At 38.9% G+C, this 21698-nt stretch overlaps 1 protein-coding gene across 3 annotated transcripts in view; it reads left to right on the top strand.

The window, feature by feature from the left end:
• Positions 1-21698, top strand: part of UNC79 (unc-79 homolog, NALCN channel complex subunit) — a 185972-nt gene that overhangs the window by 67169 nt on the left and 97105 nt on the right. For all 3 annotated transcript variants that reach the window (XM_055304183.1, XM_055304182.1, XM_055304184.1), the window contains 9 exons: positions 1487-1677; positions 2262-2385; positions 4573-4713; positions 6819-7040; positions 9039-9266; positions 13244-13385; positions 16469-16548; positions 16659-16807; positions 20317-20474. In XM_055304183.1, the coding sequence (XP_055160158.1) occupies positions 1487-1677; positions 2262-2385; positions 4573-4713; positions 6819-7040; positions 9039-9266; positions 13244-13385; positions 16469-16548; positions 16659-16807; positions 20317-20474 (1435 nt within the window). The remainder of the gene's footprint in view (positions 1-1486; positions 1678-2261; positions 2386-4572; positions 4714-6818; positions 7041-9038; positions 9267-13243; positions 13386-16468; positions 16549-16658; positions 16808-20316; positions 20475-21698) is intronic.

Genomic DNA, 21698 nt, shown 5'->3' with positions numbered 1-21698 from the left:
TTTTAATTTTTGTTTTAAATCTGATTTCCCTTCTAGAATTCTGGTGCGGGAGTCTTTTATGCTGGCTATGATCTTTTTTGTGTCTTATCAAATTGTCTTGTCAATTTGAACCCTGCATATTGGTAATGGAACATTTGTTTAGCGGGGAGAACTTTCTAAAAATCCTTTTAAATCTTAACAACTTTTCCAAATCAAAGAATCCATTGTCTGGCTATTGATAGTCTAGGAACACCAAGGATATACTTGTTCCAAAATATGACTCAAAACCAGTAGGCCTTTATGTGGCTCAACCATAAATTACATGGTCATCAATAATTATAAGGAACCTCAGCAAGGATACTTAGCACCCTGTCAATATTATCAGTGCTCTTCTGAATCTATGGAACTAATGACAACAGTGACAATCCCAGAAATGTAGTTACTTCCTGAAAATATCCAGCCAGTCATCTTTTTTTTTTAAGATTTTATTTATTTATTCATCAGAGAGAGAGAGAGAGAGAGAGAGAGAAAGACGCAGAGACACAGGCAGAGGGAGAAGCAGGCTCCATAGGGAGCCCAACGTGGGACTCGATCCAGGATCTCCAGGATCACACCCTGGGCTGAAGGCGGCGCTAAACCGCTGAGCCACCCAGGCTGCCCTCCAGCCAGTCATCTAGGATTTTGGACAATATGATACCAAGTAGATATTTGAGCTTTAAATGGAATTGATTTAATTGTTTTGAATACCCTAGAATTCTAGGTGTAATAATTAAACATTTAAAATTGGACTTATTTAAAATAAGGTAGTTTCCCACAAATTTTGTGTTACATGGTAAAGATTCAGGACAAGTTGAGCCTTTGTTACTTTGATATGTTTAATAAGAATATAAGTTCTTCATCTAAAATTGGAATTATAAACAGAACCCAAATTTGTGATTCAACTTTTTCTGCACTAGAAAGTTAATATACTACCTTAATTAATAAAAGTTTGTCTTTTTTGTTCATAAATTTGACCTCCTTAGAGCATTTTTAAGGAAAAAATTGTGGTACAATGTGCAGCATAGGGAAACAGTGCTCTCTGCCACTGTATTTTTCCTAATGAAACATATTCAATGCAAAGTGTACAGTAGTAGAAATCTATATTCCTCTGAAACACAGGTATAACTGAATATATTTGTAAGGGGTTTGTCAAGCTTTAGAAATAATAATTCTCCAATAGTATGCTTATCCTGTTAGGAATAAATCTTTGGAATTTTAATTCATGTGTGATCTGGAAAGGCTGCAGTAGAATAGTTCAAATTCAGTATATTTGTAATTATGGTCTCTTTTTTGTAACTAATGATCCTGGTGGTTTACAGGCTCTTACAAATCTTACTCTGCAGCTACTTGGCCCAGGATTCAGGTGTAATGGATTGTAGGCTTTCTTTGTACCCATTTCCTTTAGGAAGTCCTTAGAGTGTAATCTTAACTGGTGCATTTTGCTCTTTTCCCCTGTGGCTGTGGAAAGGTTGGTGGATACTGGGATAAATCCTGCAGCACAGTGACTCAGTTGAAGGAAGGTCTCAACCGAATCCTCTGCCTGATACCCTACAATGTGATCACTCAATCTGTGTGGGAGTGTATTATGCCCGAGTGGCTGGAAGCCATCAGAACAGAAGTCCCAGATAACCAGTTAAAAGAATTCAGGGAAGTATTAAGGTGGGTAAGTAGTTTAATGAAGTCACCGTAATTATAATGATGTCTGACATTTGTATGTTTGTTAAGCATGTAATGTGTGCCAGGCGCTGTTAAGCATTTTATATAATCTTGTTTACTTTTTAACAACCCTGTAGAGAAATTTGAAGGTGCAAAATGAAGTAGTTGCTATAAATTGTGCTGAGATGACTTGTAATCGTTCAAAAAAGGTTTTGTTCTTGTGGAATAATACATACACCATGTTATTTGCTTATTTTCAAATATAATTATGATTTGGATAAAGTGGGGAACATGCAAAGGGAAAATGTTCTTAGATGCTGGGGAGCAACTCTAATTCCTTAGAAATGTAGTTCCTTCTGTTGAACCTAGAATGAGTATGAAAGCTAATGTTATTAACAACAGTATGAAGTCTTCATATCTATTCTAATGATATAAACTATTATAGTAAAATGAAACATGATGATAACATTCAGAACACAGACCAGTTGAAAATGTTTGGCTCCCCCAAATAAGATATAGTTAAAAATGCAACAGTAGACTCTGATACATGCCCATTGGTCATTTACTTCTGTTGCTCTGCTTTCTAGCAAAATGTTTGACATTGAGCTCTGTCCTCTACCTTTTTCATTGGAAGAAATGTTTGGCTTTATTAGTTGTCGGTTCACAGGATACCCTTCCTCTGTGCAGGAGCAAGCTTTACTGTGGCTTCATGTAAGTAAATGACACTTTTAATCATTTGGGGCAATAGTTCTTAGCCTGGGAACTTGAGATCCCTGGGGAGAGGAGCGGGAAGTTATTGCAAAGAGTCCATAAATTCCATGTTTGCTGAGGACTGTCTATAGGCTAATAATTCATTGCACAGATGAATAACCATGTTTCAAATATATGTGCCTACAGTTATGTTTAATAAAAACACAGGTTTATTCAGTACTATTTCTGAATTCGTAATAGCTTTGATCCTTATGTATTTTTCCATGAAAAGATTCTAAAAGTATAGTAGCTATCTTGTCGGATTCTGATAAATCTTTTCATATTAAATAGGTCCTTTACATGGAAAGGTGGAGAGCTATTGATATAGGGAGTAGCTCCTGCTGTTCCCTCAGCCTGGAATAAATACCTTTCTCTCTGGTCTGCATTTGTAATCCAGTTTATTCTTTTTTTTTTTTTAAAGGTTTTTTTTTTTAAAGATTTTATTTATTTATTCATGAGAGATACACAGAGAGGCGCAGAGACACAGGTAGAGGGAAAAACAGGCTCCTTCCAGGGAGCCCGATGTGGGCCTTGATCCCGAGACCAGGATCACACCCTGAGCCAAAGGCAGACGCTCAACTGCTGAGCCACCCAGGCGTCCCTCCAGTTTATTCTTAAAGCCCAACTCAAAAATTATCTCATCTATGAAATTTATTATTGCTTCACACCCCCATTTTCCCTTCAGAATTCATTATTCCTTCCCCCCAGTATTCATACAAGCTCTTTGTGCAGATGTTATTCTGTCAATATTTAGTTCATTTTTGTCTCTTCTGATTACAAATGCCTGGAGTGCAGGGACCAGGCAGGCCTTTTTCATGTTTGAATTCATGCCTTCCTTCATCTTTTCCTCTCAGCATCTGACACATGCCTTGGATTTATTTAGTGAATGTACCTAAACATTTATTAAATTGAGTCGAATGCTTGACGAAAAGTTTGGTCAGTTTCCAAAAAGGAGGATAGAGTCAATGTTTAGATGAACTGTGAGCATCGTTACATTGCTGAACCACAGAGGGAGGTGATACCAAAAGCTTTTCAAATTGTGAAGATGCCTTTCTGGGTTCTAAACTGAGAAACAGTTTTTTTTTTTTTTTTTCAACTGACAAAGAGTAAAGGGGCCGTTTTTTAAAAAGTCATCTTTTGGATACTTTGCATACCTGGGTAGAACTCAGTAAGACAATTTCTCATTTTAGAAAAGCCAGTCCTTCTACAGATGGCTAGGTGTTGTTACTCAGTTACACACCCTTTAGGCTGAGTTATGTAGGGGTGAGCAGATAGGGCTGTAAACCTCTGTCCTCACCATGGCTAGAGCAATGACAGCTACATGTTTTATGGACAGGACTTTCCCATAGTGATGGTTTGAAGACAGGGTGCTGCAGTTGAACGAGGTTTTAAACCACTGGTCTAACTATTTGGGGAATAGAGCAAACAGTATAGTGATAGGAATTGATTCATTTAATGTGGAGACATTTATAGAGTTCCTCTGTGGAGGCACCGTAATTGGCAGTGGGATGAAAATGGGATAAGAAATAGTCCTTTCTTCATACTTCCTTTTTTCAAGGAGCTCACAGTGGGAGAGATAGTATCAAACAATCAACTATAATGAAAAGCGACAATTGCTCTACTAAATGTATTTACAGAGTTCTAAGGAAGAAGAGAAGAGAGATGGATTAATTCTTTCTGAAGGAAGGTGCATCTATTTCTAAAAATTCATTACAGATAGAGAGTAACTTGATTTTGGCAGGATACCTGAACTTGTATCAGCAAAATCAGCCAGGGCAGTCAGATCAGAGTGGGGGATGGACTAGAAGAGGATTGCATGCAGGTTACACTATTCCAAAAGGAAGGTGTTGAACTAAGGCACTATTCTATGGAACGGAGGAGATACTTAGAAGTTTTAGTAGGAATCACATGGTGATTTATGGGATGTGGGGAGCGGGAAAGATGGTAGGTTCAATAATTACTTTATCTTTTAGTATGAAAAATTGAGGGTGGCTGATAGAATATACATAAGGTTAAGCATCCTTATGTTTAATCATTCACTTTGGGGAAAATGTTAAATGCAGGGTTGGTGGGTCTTTTTTGGTTTTGTTTGTTTTGAGTTTTAAAGTTTGTATTTAGAGGGGGGGATATATGCCTTTTTTTCCCCAGGTGTTATCGGAGTTAGACATCATGGTTCCACTTCAACTATTGATAAGTATGTTTTCTGATGGAGTTAATTCTGTTAAAGAACTGGCAAATCAAAGAAAATCAAGAGTCAGTGAACTGGCAGGGAACCTTGCAGCTCGAAGGGTAATTATTGCTACAACTGTTTTTGTCTTGTTAAGATTTTGTCAATTCTACCAGTTCTAAAAGTAACACCATAGTAAACTTCTCTGAAAATACATTTTCATCCCATCTCACTCTGTTAATATTTTAAACACATTAAATCATAGAAAACATTGATCTAAGATACGTTTTGTATACTATGTGGTCAATAAATTATTGAATTTTTTCTCCTGCACATAACTATTAGCTATCTCTTATCCTTGATGAAAGCAAAAAGAGTAGCTTTGAGATATTATTTGGTCTCCTGGTGAATAAGAATTCTTTGCCAGCTGCTAGGCAGATGAGTGCTTCACTTTGGGGACCAGAAGTTAGGATGTTTTGAGATGTGATCATCTGATAGTGACTGTGAGTGATATTTCACTATGGACTAAGTGAGCCCATATTTTGGGACCTATTTGTGCTTTGTGAATGAAAAAAGTCAACATAGTCTAGTCCAAAGTGTAGAAAAACTATTGGGAATTTTTAATAATTTTTCTGTGGAGCACCTGATAGAACTTCTGTGGATATGCTGACATTCCCAGATCAGGATCAGTTCTGGAAAGGTTCAAAGGTTCAATCAAGTGATTGTAGGCAGGAACTATTCTCAACTTTCCCTTGTCAGGTTCTCCAAACCATTTTTCCTACTGTCATTCCTACCTGATATCTAGGAATTAGGAAATACATACATCAGAATCATGGGCTCATGGTTTGCATCCATTGCTTTCTTTTGATTTTAATCATTCTTGCCTCATCTGCCTCATAGGAACCAGCTGGGAAACATTTATATTTTGTTTCTTTCTTCTGTAATCTTTAATGTTATATGACTTAGTTGATGCCTTATACTGTGCAATGTATTCACAATGAATAGTATCACAGAATTGTGTGAGGCGGTTGGAGAAGTCATTATCCTCATATTACAAATACGTAATCTGAGGTTCAATGGGCTGAAGTGATTTGCCATAGGTAACACTGTCAATATCCAGGTATTCTGATTCTTGATGGGGTATTCTTTTTTTTTTTTTTTAACTTCAGTACGGTGCACAGGCACTTGCTGGTAGTTAGAGAGATCTTTAAGAGAGAAACATCTTATATCAGAGTGATATACAGTACAGGTATGTCAGTCTGCATCCCAGAATTTATCCCAGATAGTTCAAATGAGGAGACTTTCATAGAGACTCAGCCTGTAGAGTTTTGGGGAAGGCAGTAAGGGTTGTTGAGGCACATAACTGCCAGTAACAGCTCAGCATTTATACCCCCAGGGCTGAAAGAACAAGGAAAAGAGTTCTAGAGCCCATTGAGAGCTGAAATTTTAAGGAAGGGCTGACTGGAAGAGAGATTAAGAGACTGCTAAAGATGTAACCTCAAATCAGGCGAGGAGTGGGACATATACTTCTGCCTCTCTCTCCTTCAGCTGTAGAGCTTGTGCTGGTACCTCCCATTGACTGAATCTACTTAGAAGCCAGTTAGCAAGAAGGCTGGGAGACACTCTGTTCTTGGCATCCTTGAGCATAGGGCAGGGCAGAGGTGGGCAGTGAGGGTCTTGGGTTAGGCAAATGGACAATGACCAGTACAACAGGTTTGACATATATTATTTTTCCACAGTAGTTAATAATTTAATATCCAGATGCTATTCTTCTTTAACCAGTCACATTAAACTGAGATTTTGTGCTTATCATTCCTAAAGCTGATCTTGTAATAGTTTATTTTTGTAAGGTCTTATTTTTCAGACTATAGTTTTAGGTAGATGCAGATCATTTAGTTTAATTGGAAATGTGGATGGTGTGAACAATATAATGGCGAAGACAGCTACTTTAATTCTTCAGGGTGCTGATGTTTCACTCACCTGACAGTCACAAAGTTCGGATGGTTTTATTTCCTTTTTTTTTAGACATGTGCCCTAGCATCAGTGATTTTGTTTCTTATTTTTATATTTTGAGAAGATCCATACTATTTGGAGGTATTAATGCTATTGACTAAGGAAGGAAATCAGTGTGACAGCTGGAAGTACCTTCCATGAGTCCCCAGATATTTTATCTAGCCATTTTGGCTTCTGTGAGTTCACTTATGGGTATTGATGTTCTTTCTTCTAGGTGAGTGTTGCCTCCGATCCTGGCCGACGAGTTCAGCACAATATGCTGAGTCCATTTCATAGTCCTTTCCAGAGTCCATTTCGGAGTCCTATGCGTAGTCCATTTCGTAGCCCTTTCAAGAATTTTGGACACCCAGGCGGAAGGACTATTGACTTTGATTGTGAAGATGATGAAATGAATCTAAATTGTTTCATCCTCATGTTTGATCTTCTCCTGAAGCAGGTAGCTGAAGCATGAGCTTCCTTTAGTTCAGAGGTGAAGAGTAAGGGAATGTGTTGGACATCTTCATACTTACTGAAATGATGCAACTTCACTCAAGACATTTTGTAAACTACTTTCAGGATTCCCTAAAGAGTCTGAAAAATACTCTATGAATATCTGCAATGATGTTCACATACGAGAATGGATATGAATTTTAGAAACATTCTAGCATCATTAGAATTGGTTCTGTTAAACAAATATGGTGAACTGAGTAATGCTATTGTTGGGAAGAGCAAGATACAACTCTGTAGTTGTAGGCTGATTTAAATATATTCCATAAATTGATTTTTGAAGGTAATTGAAGAAGAGAAGTATAAAAGTCTTTGATTAGGAGAACATTTCATCTTAACTTTTTATTCCGAAATAATTAAGACTTATAGAAAAGTTGCAATAATAGTACAAAGAATTCCTAAATATTCCTCCCTCAGATTGTCCAGATATTAACAGTTATCATATTTCTCTCTCAATCTGTATATGTATGTATGAGTTATAGAATTTTTAAAATACATATTTAAGGATAAGTTGCAAATATGATGCCCCTTTGTCCTTAAACACTTCAGAATGTATTTCCTAAAAAATAAGGACATTCTTTTACATAATCAAGTACAAAATCAAGAAATCAATAAAAATCAAGAAATTAATATTGTTATAATACTATTATCTGACCCACAGAAGTTAATCATTTTAAAAATTGACATAATAATTATATTTTTATAGTAAAAGAAAAAAATGTTTTTGATCTAGAACACAGTCTAGTCTCACTCATTGCAAATATTTGTCCTGTCTCATTACTCTTCTTTAATCCAGAGCAGTTCTTAAGTCTTTGTTCATCTTTTATGTTTTTGACATTTTTGAAGAGTACAGTCCAGTTATTTTGTAGAATGTCTCTCAATTTGAGTTTGTCTGATGTTACAAATTTATTTGGGTTGAGCATTTTTTGACAGTAATGCCACTAGTATGATGTTATATCCTTTTCAGTACATCATATCAAGAGGCACATGACATGATAATGTTGCCTTTCTGGTGATGATAACTTGGTTAAGGTGATTTTCTACCAGATTTCTGTACTCCAGAGTCACTATTTCCCCCTTTGTAATTAATAAGTAGCTTGCAGGCTGAGATTTCCTGTTTCTCATTAGACTTTCATCTACTAGTTTTAGCATCCAGGGCTGATTCCTACCTGGATCAGTTGTTATGATGATGGTAACCAAATGATAATTTTCTAATTTCATTATCTTTTATATTAGCTGGCACTCTACTGAAGAAACAGTTTCCCTTCTCTCCCACTTCTATATTTGCTCATCTTCTTATACCTGCATGTACTCATGAATTCTTATTTTATTCAGTGAGTAAAATCTGTTACTATGATTATTTTTATTTTGATGCTCATATGGTCCCATATTTGACCAGTGGGAATCACTTCAGGTCAGTTCCTGTGTTCTTTTGACATATTCCTCATCATTCTTTGAACACTTCCTTAATTTTTGGCATGACAAGATGTTCCAGGCTCATTTTCTATTTTCCTAGCCCCAACCTTGAAATCAGCCATTTCTCCAAGGAGCCCTGGTTCCTCTTAGTGCATAATGGATAACGGTATTTAGAAACTAAGATCTGGACGCTAGGTGAAGAGTAGCATTTTTAAAACGTGTAAAATTTCACAGAGTGATAAGTTTAAAAAATAACTCTCTTTTAAATATTCTGCGTGATTTTAAAAATAATTCCCATTGCTTGTCTTGTGTTTATATTCTTTTTAAAAGAATCTGTGGAAAGCAATAGATATTCATAGTCTATAATCCTTATCTTTAAATAACTTAATATTTTTGTCAGTAAAAATTATCCTCAATTAGTATGCCAATGGTATATTGGACAAAGGACCAAATTCCTTCTTCTTTTTTCTTTTCTTTTCTCTTTGTTTCTTTCTTTTCTTTTTTTTTTTGCCTTCATTTTGATGTCTTTCAGATGGAGTTGCAAGATGATGGGATCACAATGGGTTTAGAGCACAGCTTATCAAAGGACATTATTTCCATTATAAACAATGTCTTCCAAGCCCCCTGGGGGGGCTCCCACACCTGCCAGAAGGAAGAAAAAGCAATTGAGTGTAACTTATGTCAGTCTAGTATTCTCTGCTATCAGCTTGCTTGTGAACTCCTGGAGAGACTGGCTCCTAAAGAAGAAAGCCGGCTGGTGGTAAGAAGTCAAAGAAATGAGGTGTCCCATGTCTGATAGTGATAATGACTATAGCAGCTGGTGTAACGGGGTCTTCCTCCAATATCATCTTATGCTCCATGCTGGGTCATATGTGAGACTGTTAAAAAGAAAGTTTTCCTATTTCTTCCACCAACTAATGCTCCTGGAAAGGGATATGAGCTGGAGCTACATTATACAGAATTCTTGAGTCTTGAGTCTTGAGTTGAGTCTTGTGGTGCATCCAGTCATATAATTTTCATAAATACAAAGCATTACTGGTATTCTTGAACTTTTATTATAAAGTTCAGTAACAATGAATATTACAAAATATACATATCAAATACTAAGTAGATTGGATACAGATATCGAGAATTCCTAGGTAATACTGGTCTGTAAAACCCATTGACTTTATCTACAACCAATAAAGACTTCATTTCATTTTCTGCTTTCCAAGAAAGTGGTTTCAATAGAGAACAACTAATAATATGCCACACATTAACTACTCCATACTTTATCCCCTGTTTAGCCAGTTTTCATTTAAGACACATATACATATCACCAAAATACTCTCACACCATTAAAAGTAGGTGAATCTGAATTATTTGGTCATGTGTTTACTATCTTCTCTATTCCTTCCTTTCCCTTAATATTTAATATAAATAGAAAGTGACTTCTTTTTTATTTTTTTAAAGATTTTATTTGAGAGAGAGAGAGAGGGAGAAACAGCAAGTAAGCATGAGCCAGGGAGGAAGGGCAGAGGAAGAGGGAGAAGTAGACTAGACTCCCTGCTACGTGTAGAGCACTATGCAAAGCTCCATTCCATGACCTGGAGATCATGACCTGAGCTGATGTTAGCTGCTTAACTGACTAAACCACCTGGCACCTCAAAAGTAGAAAGTGACTTCTTAAAAACTTTTTTTGAGGTATAACATACATGCAGTAAAGTGTTTCTTCAGTTTTTAAATACCTTTCTGCCTGCTAAACTCGTTTGTCCTGTGTGTTGCAAAATAACATCCCTGTACTATGGTCTTTCAGCATTGTCATTGGGTACTTAAGTAAAAAACATAGTCCTACATGATATAAAAACAAATCAAAATCAAGAAACTTAGTCTAATCACGGAGACATTTAATTAAATGAAAAACCATTAGAGTAATGAGCAAGCTGGGAGAGTTCTGAACAAGGGAGCTATAGGGGCAGAGGAGGGAGAGCAGATTCAGCTTTGAGGTGTGATAGGGAGGAGAGAGCTCCTGGGCTCATATTGGGAAGAGTTTCATTAATGAAATGAAGACAGTAGGGGAGAAGCACTTTTGAGACCCAGAAAACTCTGTTTAAGTGATACAGAGGAAAGCAGGGGATGATACATATTCAGGAAACTGCAAGCACTTCAGTGTTCCTAGACAGCAGGATGGGAACATAGTAAAGGCTGAGTCAAGCAGGACAGACGCAGTCTTATTTTCACATTCATTAAGGGCTCAGTCTGCTAGACTCAGAAATTTGGGTTTTGTCTTGGTGAATGAGGGAATCCTGAAGAATTTAATTGAGGTGGTGATATAATTTGATGAATTTGAGCAAAGAGGGTTTGGGGGATTTGGACCCTGGGGACAGGTATCTAGGTAGGTTAATGTGGTCACTCAGGGAGGAAAAGAAGTCTGAAATAAAGCAATGGTGGTGAGGATAAGAGAAGGGGCAGACCTGGTGGATTTTTAGGAAAGACAATCAGCAGCCCTTGGTGTTTAGCTGGTGTTGAGGTATGGAAAAGTTGAGGGCAAACCTATGTTTTCTGGCTTGGGAGCTGATGACCTTGCCATTTATAGAAGATTATTACAGTAGTAAAAGTGATTTTGGGCCAGGAGCGGGTATGATGCAGGCACAGTCAGACATAGCAGGTTGAGATGCCTTTTAGATATTCAGGTGGGGTCTTCATGCCCTATCAGTTATGTGGATCTGGTTTTTAGAAGAAAGGTTAGAAGTAGGTAAAAGTTTGGAGCTGCCAGCTATTGTGCTGGGATGTGTGGAATGAAGAAAGAGCCATCCCTAGCATCTAGGAAGTATCAGCTCTTGAGAGGGCAAACAGGGAAAACGAAGACTAGAAATAAATTGAGAAGAGGCCAGACACAGGAAAAACCGAAGGAGAGCAAGCACTCCAAAACCAAGGTAAGAGGGAGTTTAGAAAAGGTAGGAATAGCTGATCATGAGAGGAAAAATACAGGACTGAAATGTGCCCCGGGGTTCCTGAGATGGGGGAATCCTCTGTGCCCTTGGGGATTGGGAGTAACCCTGGGTTCTGGTGGGGTGTGGTTTAAGAGCAGAATCAGCTGATGATGTGGCTGCATCCAGTACAGACTTATGTTTCAGGGAGAGAATGAGAGGGTGAAGAGGATGGAGGCAGATGCCCTGACCCGTGCCCTGTCTCCAGCAGGCTTTCTGTTTTGTGTTCATTTTCTTAGCACTATCTGGGAAACAGGGAAGAGTAAGTATAAGTATAGAAAAACTGAGCCATCCAAACAACCTCCCACCTGCATGATGCTTTGGACACTTGTCATGTGTTGAAAATAACATATTTGGAGGTGAAGCTGAAGGATTCTGTTCTCTCTCAAAGGTTTATGGGAGAGATGCTCATCAATAGAAGGCGGCTGTGCCTTAGAACACATGGTCTCCACTGTGCGGGTCAGTCCCCTTCACCCTTTAGTTCTCTTCCTGGGACAAGAAGGGGGACAAGAGGGTGAGGATGTGGTGGAGGGGACAGCAGGAGTCTGGAGTTCAAGACAGGCAGCACCAGTCCCTGCGACATGGGAGGATGATTCTGAACCCATGGGTTATCGAAGAGTCAGTACACAGCAGGGAACTCTTGACCATATCGAATTTCATGAAACTCAGTTCATTATTTGATTTAGTGCCTTGCTCATGGGTAACCTAGGGACAGGGTCGGGCTTAGCAAAAACTGTGAAGTTGGCAGAGATACTCTTCAGGGCTCTCCCAGCCACTGTGCTTCTGGCACTTCATCATTCTTGAGCTGGCTGTCAAACAGTTCTTGGAAAAAATGTGTACTGGTTCAATTAGCTCAAAGAGTATGATTTTAAAAGAGGATATTTAAAGTGGGACTTGAAGGAAAGAAAAAGCTGGAATGGGAGCTTAACTGGAGATGGATATTTTAAGTGGCAGCCATAACTAGTGCTCTCTTTCTCTCTCTTAAAAAATCTTCCCAATTTCACCTATTTCTGCAGCTGATTTTATACCTGACATGTATTGTCTATAAATGTATCATGTCAAGTATAGTCACATTGTTGTGCAACTAATCTCCAGAACTTTTTCATCTTGCAAAACTGGAATGCTAAACAAGATCTTCCTGTTCCCCACTCCCCTAAGCCCCTGGACACCTCCATTCTACTCTCTGTGCCTCTGAATCTGACTCCCATAGAGACTTCATATATCTGGAATCATGCAATAATTGTCCTTTTTACAACTGGCTTATTTCACTTAGCACCATGTCCTAAAGGTTCATTCACACTGTAGCAGGTTTCAGGCTTCCTTTTTAAGGCTGACTGATGTCTCACTGCTTGTATATAACACATTTTGTCTGTTCATCTGTTGATGGACATTGCTGTGAATTCCATATTATTCCTTGCTAATTAAGTACTGTTGCTGAATAAAATATGCACGGATTGGAATCACTTTGTGAGTGGGACATGATCATAGGAAAAGCAGGCCTACACTGATTTAATCATGTTTTTGAGACGTTTCCATATTTATTTCAAGGTAATGAAAATGTTTTAGTAACAGCTGATCCAAATTCCCTTTAATTATTGTGGAAATATGCTCACATACCTTCAGAGGCAGGTGCCTTTGCCTTTGGTGCTCAGCACAGGGCTGGGACACACCAGGTCCTCGATGGATGGATCCTTCATGGATCTGAGGAAACCCATTCTTTACACTCCCAGCGGGCTGCTTACCTGGCTGTTTGTCATATTTGTTTTAGGAGCCCACAGACAGTCTTGAGGATAGCCTCCTTTCTTCCAGACCAGACTTCATTATAGGCCCTGAAGGTGAGGAGGAGGAGAATCCAGCAACCAAGCATGGGGAGAACCCAGGCAACTGCACTGAGCCCATGGAACATGCTGGTAAGTCGACTCTGGCATATCCTAGATAGCACAGTTCTGACGTTCAGAACCCTGGTTTTTTAGATTACTGTCAACTTGGGCAAGTTCAGGCTTGGCATTCCTAGTAGAGACTAGTGCAAATGAACCATTTCCCCTCAGATTGTGAAATAAACAGGTAGATCCGAGATGTGCTTCTTGTAGAGCAGAGGTCACTGAGCTTCTTTCTGGTGGCAGTTGCTTCTTATCAGTAGAATCCTGCCATGTTAGCACCTACCTACCTACTTACAGTGTATCATCTTCTCATTGAGAAGTAGGCTAAACAACTGAACAGAGGGTGCTGGCACTCTCGACAGCCACTTAGGGCATTTGGCCAAGGCAGGGTGTTTTGGGATAGAGCTGATGGAACTTAAGTTTCTGAGTCCCAGGGGCTTGACTAGGTCTCTGGACAGGCTCACTGTGTACAGCTGCATGACTTGTGCCCTGAGGTTGGTTGGCTTCACTCAGAGTTGGAGGAAGGATGGCTTCTTTCCACAGTGCTTACAGTCTCTGTGTGGGCTAAGTTGGGGACTATAAAATGGCAGTCAGGCTGGCTTGGAATCCTATTCTAGCTCTTCATGGTCTGAAGGAATTTTGGGAGTTTCAGACATGGCCCCCATATGCCTTTGGGAAAGCTTGATTTCTGGATCTTGATTTCTGGGGAATCACTTGGGGAATTTGTACAGGACCTTGAGTAAATAAGACTCGTTTTTTAATCTTCCTGTTTCTACCATCCTGAACCAGGTGGTCCACCCCTAGAATTAGAGTTTGGGAATCATGGGCTTTCCATCATTCCTTCCGTGAACAGCAAACATCATTAAGTGACTATTGTGTGGGATCTGTTACAGCCCTGGGGGTGTCTCATTCAGATCAAGGTCTGATTAAGATGTTAGTCTCATTAGTGTGAAATGCTTGGTCAGATCTGCTTCTGCATGAATTGTACAAATGATTAGTTGGATATGAATATCTCAGATCACTCTCTTTAGAACCATTGAAACCTAGAAATTGAAAGAACACCTGGGATGACTGACTTCATTGGTTTTCAGCATGTCCTTGGAATTGTACATGCTCTGTGTTGTTTCCTTTGGACCTTCCCTTCTTAGGATGGCAAGTGGTGGGAAGGCATGGGCAAGTAATAACAAACAGCCCAGGCTGCCCACCCTGTTTCACTCCGAGTGCTCTAACTTGCTCTCTTTCATATGTTGGAGTTTTGAGTGAGTTTCTTTAAACAGAGTATTACATAGAAAAAACTTTGAAATCTGTTGATCTAATTCAGCCTTCTCATCTTGCAGATAAGGGAAATATATCCCAGGTGGATTAAATGTGCCCATGGTCATGTAGCTTGTATTTCTCATTCCTAATTTACGCTTTATGCTTACATGTTGCCCGGGCTATAATGGAGCAACAGGATCATCTGAGGAGTTGAAACAAAAATAAAATGAATGAGGTCCACCCACCACCCCCAATTCTGAGTATATCTGGGGAGAAGATCTGGAAATTGGAAATCCAAATATTGAACAACTAGTTAGTGGCAAGATTGAGACAAGAATCCGGGTGTCTTGGTTTACTTAGAATTAATGACTTTCTGAGACCTGGGCCTAGGGCTTATTTCTATCAGGCATAAATGCCTAAAGGAAGCAAGGATTTCATTTATGATCCAATAACCTGTACTCTTTATATACAAATATATTTTTCAGATCTCAGATGGCACACAAATCAATTAACTGTCACTTTGATTTATTTGTAACATTTTATATGAACAGTGGTGAAAATTAAGCAATTTCTTTTTATAAATTAGTCTTTTCCTTGCTTAAATGTTTGTTCTATTCGTCTCCTTCAAACACTACTTTGGGCTCCTGTCACTGCTTCCGGGCTATTTTCCTGCTTTTATGCTCTGCTATCTTACGGGGTCACAGTTATAAATTGTCTCCTCAGGGAAGCCTCCCTTAATTTTCCTTTGAAACCAGCCTTGCCTGCTACTCTGAGCCCAATACTGCTTCTGTTCTGTGGGCCTTCAGGCTGTGGTCTCGAGCACCTCTGTCAGAGCAAATGTGTTCTATCTGCATGTGTTCTATGATTCTTTCTTCCTTTGAGAGTATTTCCTATTTCTGCATTTTGTGGCCTGGTGCCTGTTTCTTATAACAGTCAGATATATCCTCCACTAAAAATACTCTTTAAAACTCTCACACTAGAAAAAATAGATTTGAGGGCTGGTGACATATATTTGAAATACATTAAAGTGGAAGCTCACCAATGGACTGTTCAGTATATATGCCAAGAGAGTTTGACTCCTGTTGTCTCTAGTTCCAGTAATTTTTTTTGGCAAAAAATTGCCAAAACTTAGAATGGTGATTTAAAAATGTTTTACACTAGCTTCTACATATGGCTAACTTGTGAATTCTTTTCTCTAGCGTGCCTCATGTACCATATACTGCCATCCTACCTGTAGGGGCGAAGGTATTAGAGAGACTCACAAGAAGATTAAAGCCATGAGTAGTTGTTCTGATTAAACTATGCCTAACTTTTTTAAGACGCTCCCTTTGGCATGAGTCCATGGGATAAATTCCTCCTTAGGTGCTAATGCAACTCTAATACCTTCTTTAATACCTTCTTATCTCCCTTTCAATAAGGAAGGCATACCTGCCCAGGTGCCAGTCCATGGGATAAATTCCTCCTTAGGTGCTAATGCAACTCTAATACCTTCTCTTTAATACCTTCTTATCTCCCTTTCAATAAGGAAGGCATACCTGCCCAGGTGCCAGGCCCCTGGTAGCAGCAGAATTTGCTGCCCATGGGGCCAGGCTGGGGTTGCTTTAGGGAGCTGAGGATGTTTGACTATATTGTGAGCTACATGAAGGCTGAGATCCCTGTATATAGAAGGTTTCCTGCAATGGCATCATCGAAGGGGTATATGCCACCTTGGAGAGCAAATAAAAACATGACACAAAATACCTTTTACCATTTGTATATTTATTTTCACTCCTCTTGGTTTTATGGACTTGATCAGGTCATGAGTGGTGGGGAAAAGGAGGAGCTATGCTAACCTTTGGGTAATTATTTCTTCACAGCAATAAAGAATGACACTGAGAGAAAGTTTTGCTACCAACAGCTTCCAGTAACTTTGAGGCTAATATACACCATTTTCCAGGTATATTTTTTTCCAGGTATATTTTTTGAGATATTTAAGTGTTTGGTGTGGTGACATTGCTATTTTAGATAACTCAGTAGTAACCCGTAACCCCGTGGTTCTTTGCATAGGAAATGGCGAAGTTTGAAGAGCCAGACATTCTTTTTAATATGCTCAATTGCCTGAAGATTCTCTGTCTACATGGAGAGTGTTTATACATTGCTAGAAAAGACCACCCTCAATTTTTAGCCTACATTCAGGATCATATGTTGATTGCAAGGTAGGTCTTCCTAACAGTTTTTTGTTGCTGTTGTTTAAATTTTAGGCTTTAGCTGTGAAAATCAAAGTTAGGACAAGATTTACAAACTCATTTGGCTCATTTCTCTTAGCCAGGAGAGCCTAATCACTTATGGGAATGACTTACACGTAAACATTAGACTCAGTAAAAGAAGTAAGTCAACATGAGGAATAGTAATTTTCTTTGCTAGGTACTATAGAAATATAAAAGGGAAAATAAGGACTATTTGGTAATCAGTTGTTGGACAGCTTAAGAGTATAGTGTCCCATAGAAAAATGTCAAAAGCATTAAGTCACTATTTACCTAGTATTATCTAGTACAATATTAATACCAAAGACTTATTCAATTTCTTGCTTGAAATGGAACTGCTTGTGGACATCAAAAAATCTCTCTACATATCATCTAATAAAGTATCTTTAGAGATTGTTAAAGCATTTTGAGAAAAATAATAAAATATTGCCCAGGCTTTATGTAGAGTTTTTCTTCCAAGAACCTTAAAATAACTGTTACGGTCTTCCTGGAAGTAAGTCAGAAAAATAGTATCCTTGTTTAAATGTAAGAGAATGAGGTAATAAGAAAAAAGAAAATGTTGGCTTAAGTTAACTTGGTGACAAAACCACTTTGAGGCGCTCTCTGTCTTTACTCATTTTATTCATTCATTCATTCATTCATCCAACAAATATTAGGGGCTTGCTATATATGTTATTATTCTATGTACTTTGGGAATTTGCAATCTAATTTGGAAGGGGGTGAATGTTATTTATACAAAAGATGACCACATAATTTATTCTTCCCATTGGCCTACTTTTGAGAGTGAAGGAGGGATGATCTTCATAATGACCTCAAACAATTAGTATAATGTAGACCAAGATCTTGGATAAACTAAGATATATGGTCACCCTGTGTATATGTGAGTCACTGTCAATCTGAAAGATGTGTGATGGATGACTGTTTTGTATAGTTCAGAGGTAGGAGAGGTCTGAATGATTAGAAAAAGGCTCAGGAGCAGATAGGATTTGAATGGGCATTGAGAGAATGATAAAATTTTAACAGGTAGAGATTTGAGATGGGCAGGACATTTTGTGGAAAGTGGGAATGTTAAGAGTAAAGATGGCAGAGTTAGAATGAAGGAATTAGAAGTGAGTAGGGCATACTTAGGTGATACCAAAGTTTTGTTTTTGCTGTGTGATATGGTTTTAGGTGAGTAATGGAAAATGAAGCTGGAGAAGTAGGTTGGGACCATAGTGTAAAGGGTCTCAAAGATAGGGGTTTCACTTGATGATGTTTGGAGATCTATGGATATCTTAAAACAATGAACAGGATCAGAGTTGTACTTTAGTAACAGGAGTATGGAGAAAAAGAGACCCTTAAGGACTGCCTACATTTAAGGGAATACAAAGAGCATGTTTCAGTGGCTTTGGGAATGTCAAGATGTAACACAGAACATTCTTCTGTAAAGTTTATTAGAAAAGGAAGGGAGAGAGATCAGATATTTAGAGGGGGGAAAAGGAGTGGATGTTAAGGATTTTTAGGATAAAGATCTGAAACTATGTATGGTCAATGCAAAGGATCAGAGGAAAGGAAATAGTGAGTAGAGCCAGGCCCTGGAAGGCAAGAATATATGATCAAGAACAAAAGATGAGTAGAAAAGAGGAGGGATGCTCTTTCCTTTGAAAGGAGATATATTTTGAAGAAAAGAGAAATAAAGTGTCAGGGGGAGCTCATTACTGAACCTTAAGGGTAGTGGGTGCTGATGTCTTTAGTGAAAGGCAGGAGGATAGGGATTGGGTTGGGAGCTCAAGGCACATGAGAAAAAGTATAGTTCATGAAGGAAAGCAATAAGGTGTCAACAAAAAATAGTCTAAGAATGGCCAGCTTCAGGGTGAAACTGAACTTAGCTAGCACTAGTTTGTGGTTGCCCAAGTTAGTAGGAATTAGTAGGACCAAGTTAATTTCAGGGTCTGGGAATGGATGAGAAAAGGGAGCAGTGTGGATTTATTCAGGAGTAGGGAGTTGTGATCGGATTATGTTGGAAGTCAGGGGGATGAGGAATTTTGGAGTGAGGAAATAGTTAACTCTGAGATCCAGTCTAAGATGGGAGGCAAATGAAATCAGAAAAGGATTGATGTTTGGGAGAAGAGTATGGAAAAGAGGGAAAAGAAGTCTTAATATTAGGAATACTTTGGATGGGGACATTGTTCAGCCCAGTGCAGAAGCATAGAATGGGAAAAGTGAAGAGTCTCCAGAAGTTTCCTCATGATAAAATGGGAATTCTACAGGTGAAATGGGAGGAGCTGGTGGAAGGGTAGACCTGGCTGACCTGGATTTGGGGAAGAGTAGGACTGATCTGAACAGATGGATGAGCAAGTCTAAGCAAAAGCCATAAAGGAGTAGGGTTGGGAGTTAGGCAGAAGCTCTGTTCATTCTGTGGGAGTGGGAATACTAAATAGGCCAACTTTGATTGTTAAAGCAGCCTCTACAGGGAACACCAGGGTGGCTCACTTGGTTGACTCTTGATTTTGGCTCAGGTCATGATCCTCAGGATCCTGAGATCAAGCGCCACATCAGGCTCTTAACTGAGCATGGAGTCTGCTTGAGATTCTCTCTCTGTGTCCCTCTGTCCCACCCGTTGCCTCCCTAAACAAACAAACAAACAAACAAACAAACACAGCCTCTATAGGACATTTATCCAGGCCAAGTGGATTGCCAGTGCTGGGGATCTCTGCCTCAGCCTTTGGGTACATATCCCAGTTTTTTCCTCAAAGTACCACCCTGACACAAAAGCTATGATGAGCAATGAAGGGATCTGGGGAAGGATGCTATTTTCCTGGTTTCAAACAAGGCTGCTCTAGAAAATTGGGAAAGCCATAGGGGACTGGTGAAACCTAGGCTTTTTTGTTACTGGGATAGTTTTCTAGCAATGCTGCATATGGTTTGCTTCCTTCAACTACTTTGATCAGCTTGGATTTTGTGTTCACTCTTATGATATAGGAAGGGGTGGATCTTGACTGACAGCCTTGCCAGTTGGTGGAGAGGCTGTTCTTAATAAAAATAGACTCGTTCTTTGCTAGAATAAGAGAAAAAGGCTGCTGGTCAGGCAAACCCAACAAAGCTCTCCAGATGTTCACAGTAAGAAAACTTTTTTAAAAATCACTTTTCACTCATCATCTTAACAGAACTAATATCAATTTTGTATCGCTCATTTATATACCTGAATATCTAATATCTAATTTTTATTTTTTATGTTAAGATATAGTATTAAATGGTGTTTACACCCTTGTTACATAAGAGTAATTTCTTTAAAAAAATGAACAGAACAGAGATTTAGGAAAGGTTTATCAGAGGACTATAGTCTTGTGGATAAGAGTAATTTCACCAAAAGTATCTCTCGCAGCTGCCTGTTAACAACATTTCCCTTAAACTGAGATAATTGTGTTTGTTTTCTAGAAAGGTTATCATAACTGTAACCACTTTGCTTCTCACTTCCTCAGCCTGTGGAGAGTCGTCAAATCTGAGTTCTCCCAACTTTCTTCATTGGCAGTCCCTCTGCTTCTCCATGCTTTGTCACTTCCTCATGGTGCTGACATCTTCTGGACAATCATAAATGGCAATTTCAACAGCAAAGACTGGAAGATGAGGTTTGAAGCAGGTACCTCTGTATGAGCTTAAAAATTCTCTGGGGGGTCACAAGGTAAACCAGATGTCCAGTCATGACATCTCTTGTTGACCCTCCTTTCTCCTTCTTTTTTTCTAGAACTTTTAAAAAAGATTTTATTTGTTTGTTTGTTTGTTTATTTATTTAGAGAGAGGGAGAGTACACATGCAAGTGGGGAGGTGGGAGAGAGAGAATCTCAGGCCGACTCTGCATTGAGTATGGAGCTTGATGTGGTGTTCTATCTCATGACCCTGAAATCCTGACCTGAGCCAAAATCAAGAGTTGGACACTCAACAGATTGAGCCACCCAGGTGCCCCTTCCCTTTCTTTTTAAAGAGTATTACCTTCCTTGCTAGTGTCCTTTGGTGGTTCTACTTTAACTAAGTTTCCTTTATACTCGTATTTTGCAGAGTGACCCTCAGCTAGGATGACCCTGTTTAGGTTTGCCTAGGATAGTCCTAATTTATGCTTGTTGTCCAATTGTATTTATTAATTGTATGCTTATTTATTCTCAAATGATCCTGGCTTGATTGAGAAATTATACAGTCATCATAATACATGATATTATGCAGTCTATATAATATATAATATGACATGATACAATAGGTGACTTGCGTCAAAGTAACTGGGAATGTTTGTTAAACACTCGCCATTTCTAGACCTACTGAATTAGAATCTGGGTGGCTCAGTCCATTAAATGTCTGCCTTCAGCTCAGGTCCTGATCTCAGGTCCTGGGATCAAGCCCAAGTCAGGCTCTGCTCTGTGGGGGGTCTGCTTCTCTCTCTCAAATACATAAATGAAAATCTTTAAAAAAAAAAAAAAAAGATTCTTAGGGGGTAAGGCCAGGAATCTACGTCTTTAACAAGGTCTCCAGATAATTGAGTTCAAGTTTGAGAATCTCTGCTGTTATACCTTTTCCACTGAAGCATCAGGGATCAAATCTGGGCCAGTGATGGGTATAATTTCCTGGTGCTTAGAATGGCAAGTTCTCAGAGGAACATGGTGAGGAAGGAACCTGGACGTGTTCTCTTAGCCTCACATCTGCTGCCTTCACTGTCACCCCAATCTGCTAGTACTCCCATTCTTGGGAGCAGCAAACAGGGCCCACATGCCATGGTGTACCTTATCAAAATGGCTCTGTGTATTTCCATGTCTCCAAAATTTGGCAAAGAAATGGAAGTTCCATTAGGTGAGTTAACTATTATGCATTCCATAAT

The sequence above is a fragment of the Nyctereutes procyonoides genome, unplaced genomic scaffold (assembly GCF_905146905.1).
Source record: "Nyctereutes procyonoides isolate TBG_1078 unplaced genomic scaffold, NYPRO_anot_genome, whole genome shotgun sequence".
Classification (NCBI taxonomy): domain Eukaryota; kingdom Metazoa; phylum Chordata; class Mammalia; order Carnivora; family Canidae; genus Nyctereutes; species Nyctereutes procyonoides.
This window is presented reverse-complemented; position numbering and strand designations above follow the sequence as displayed.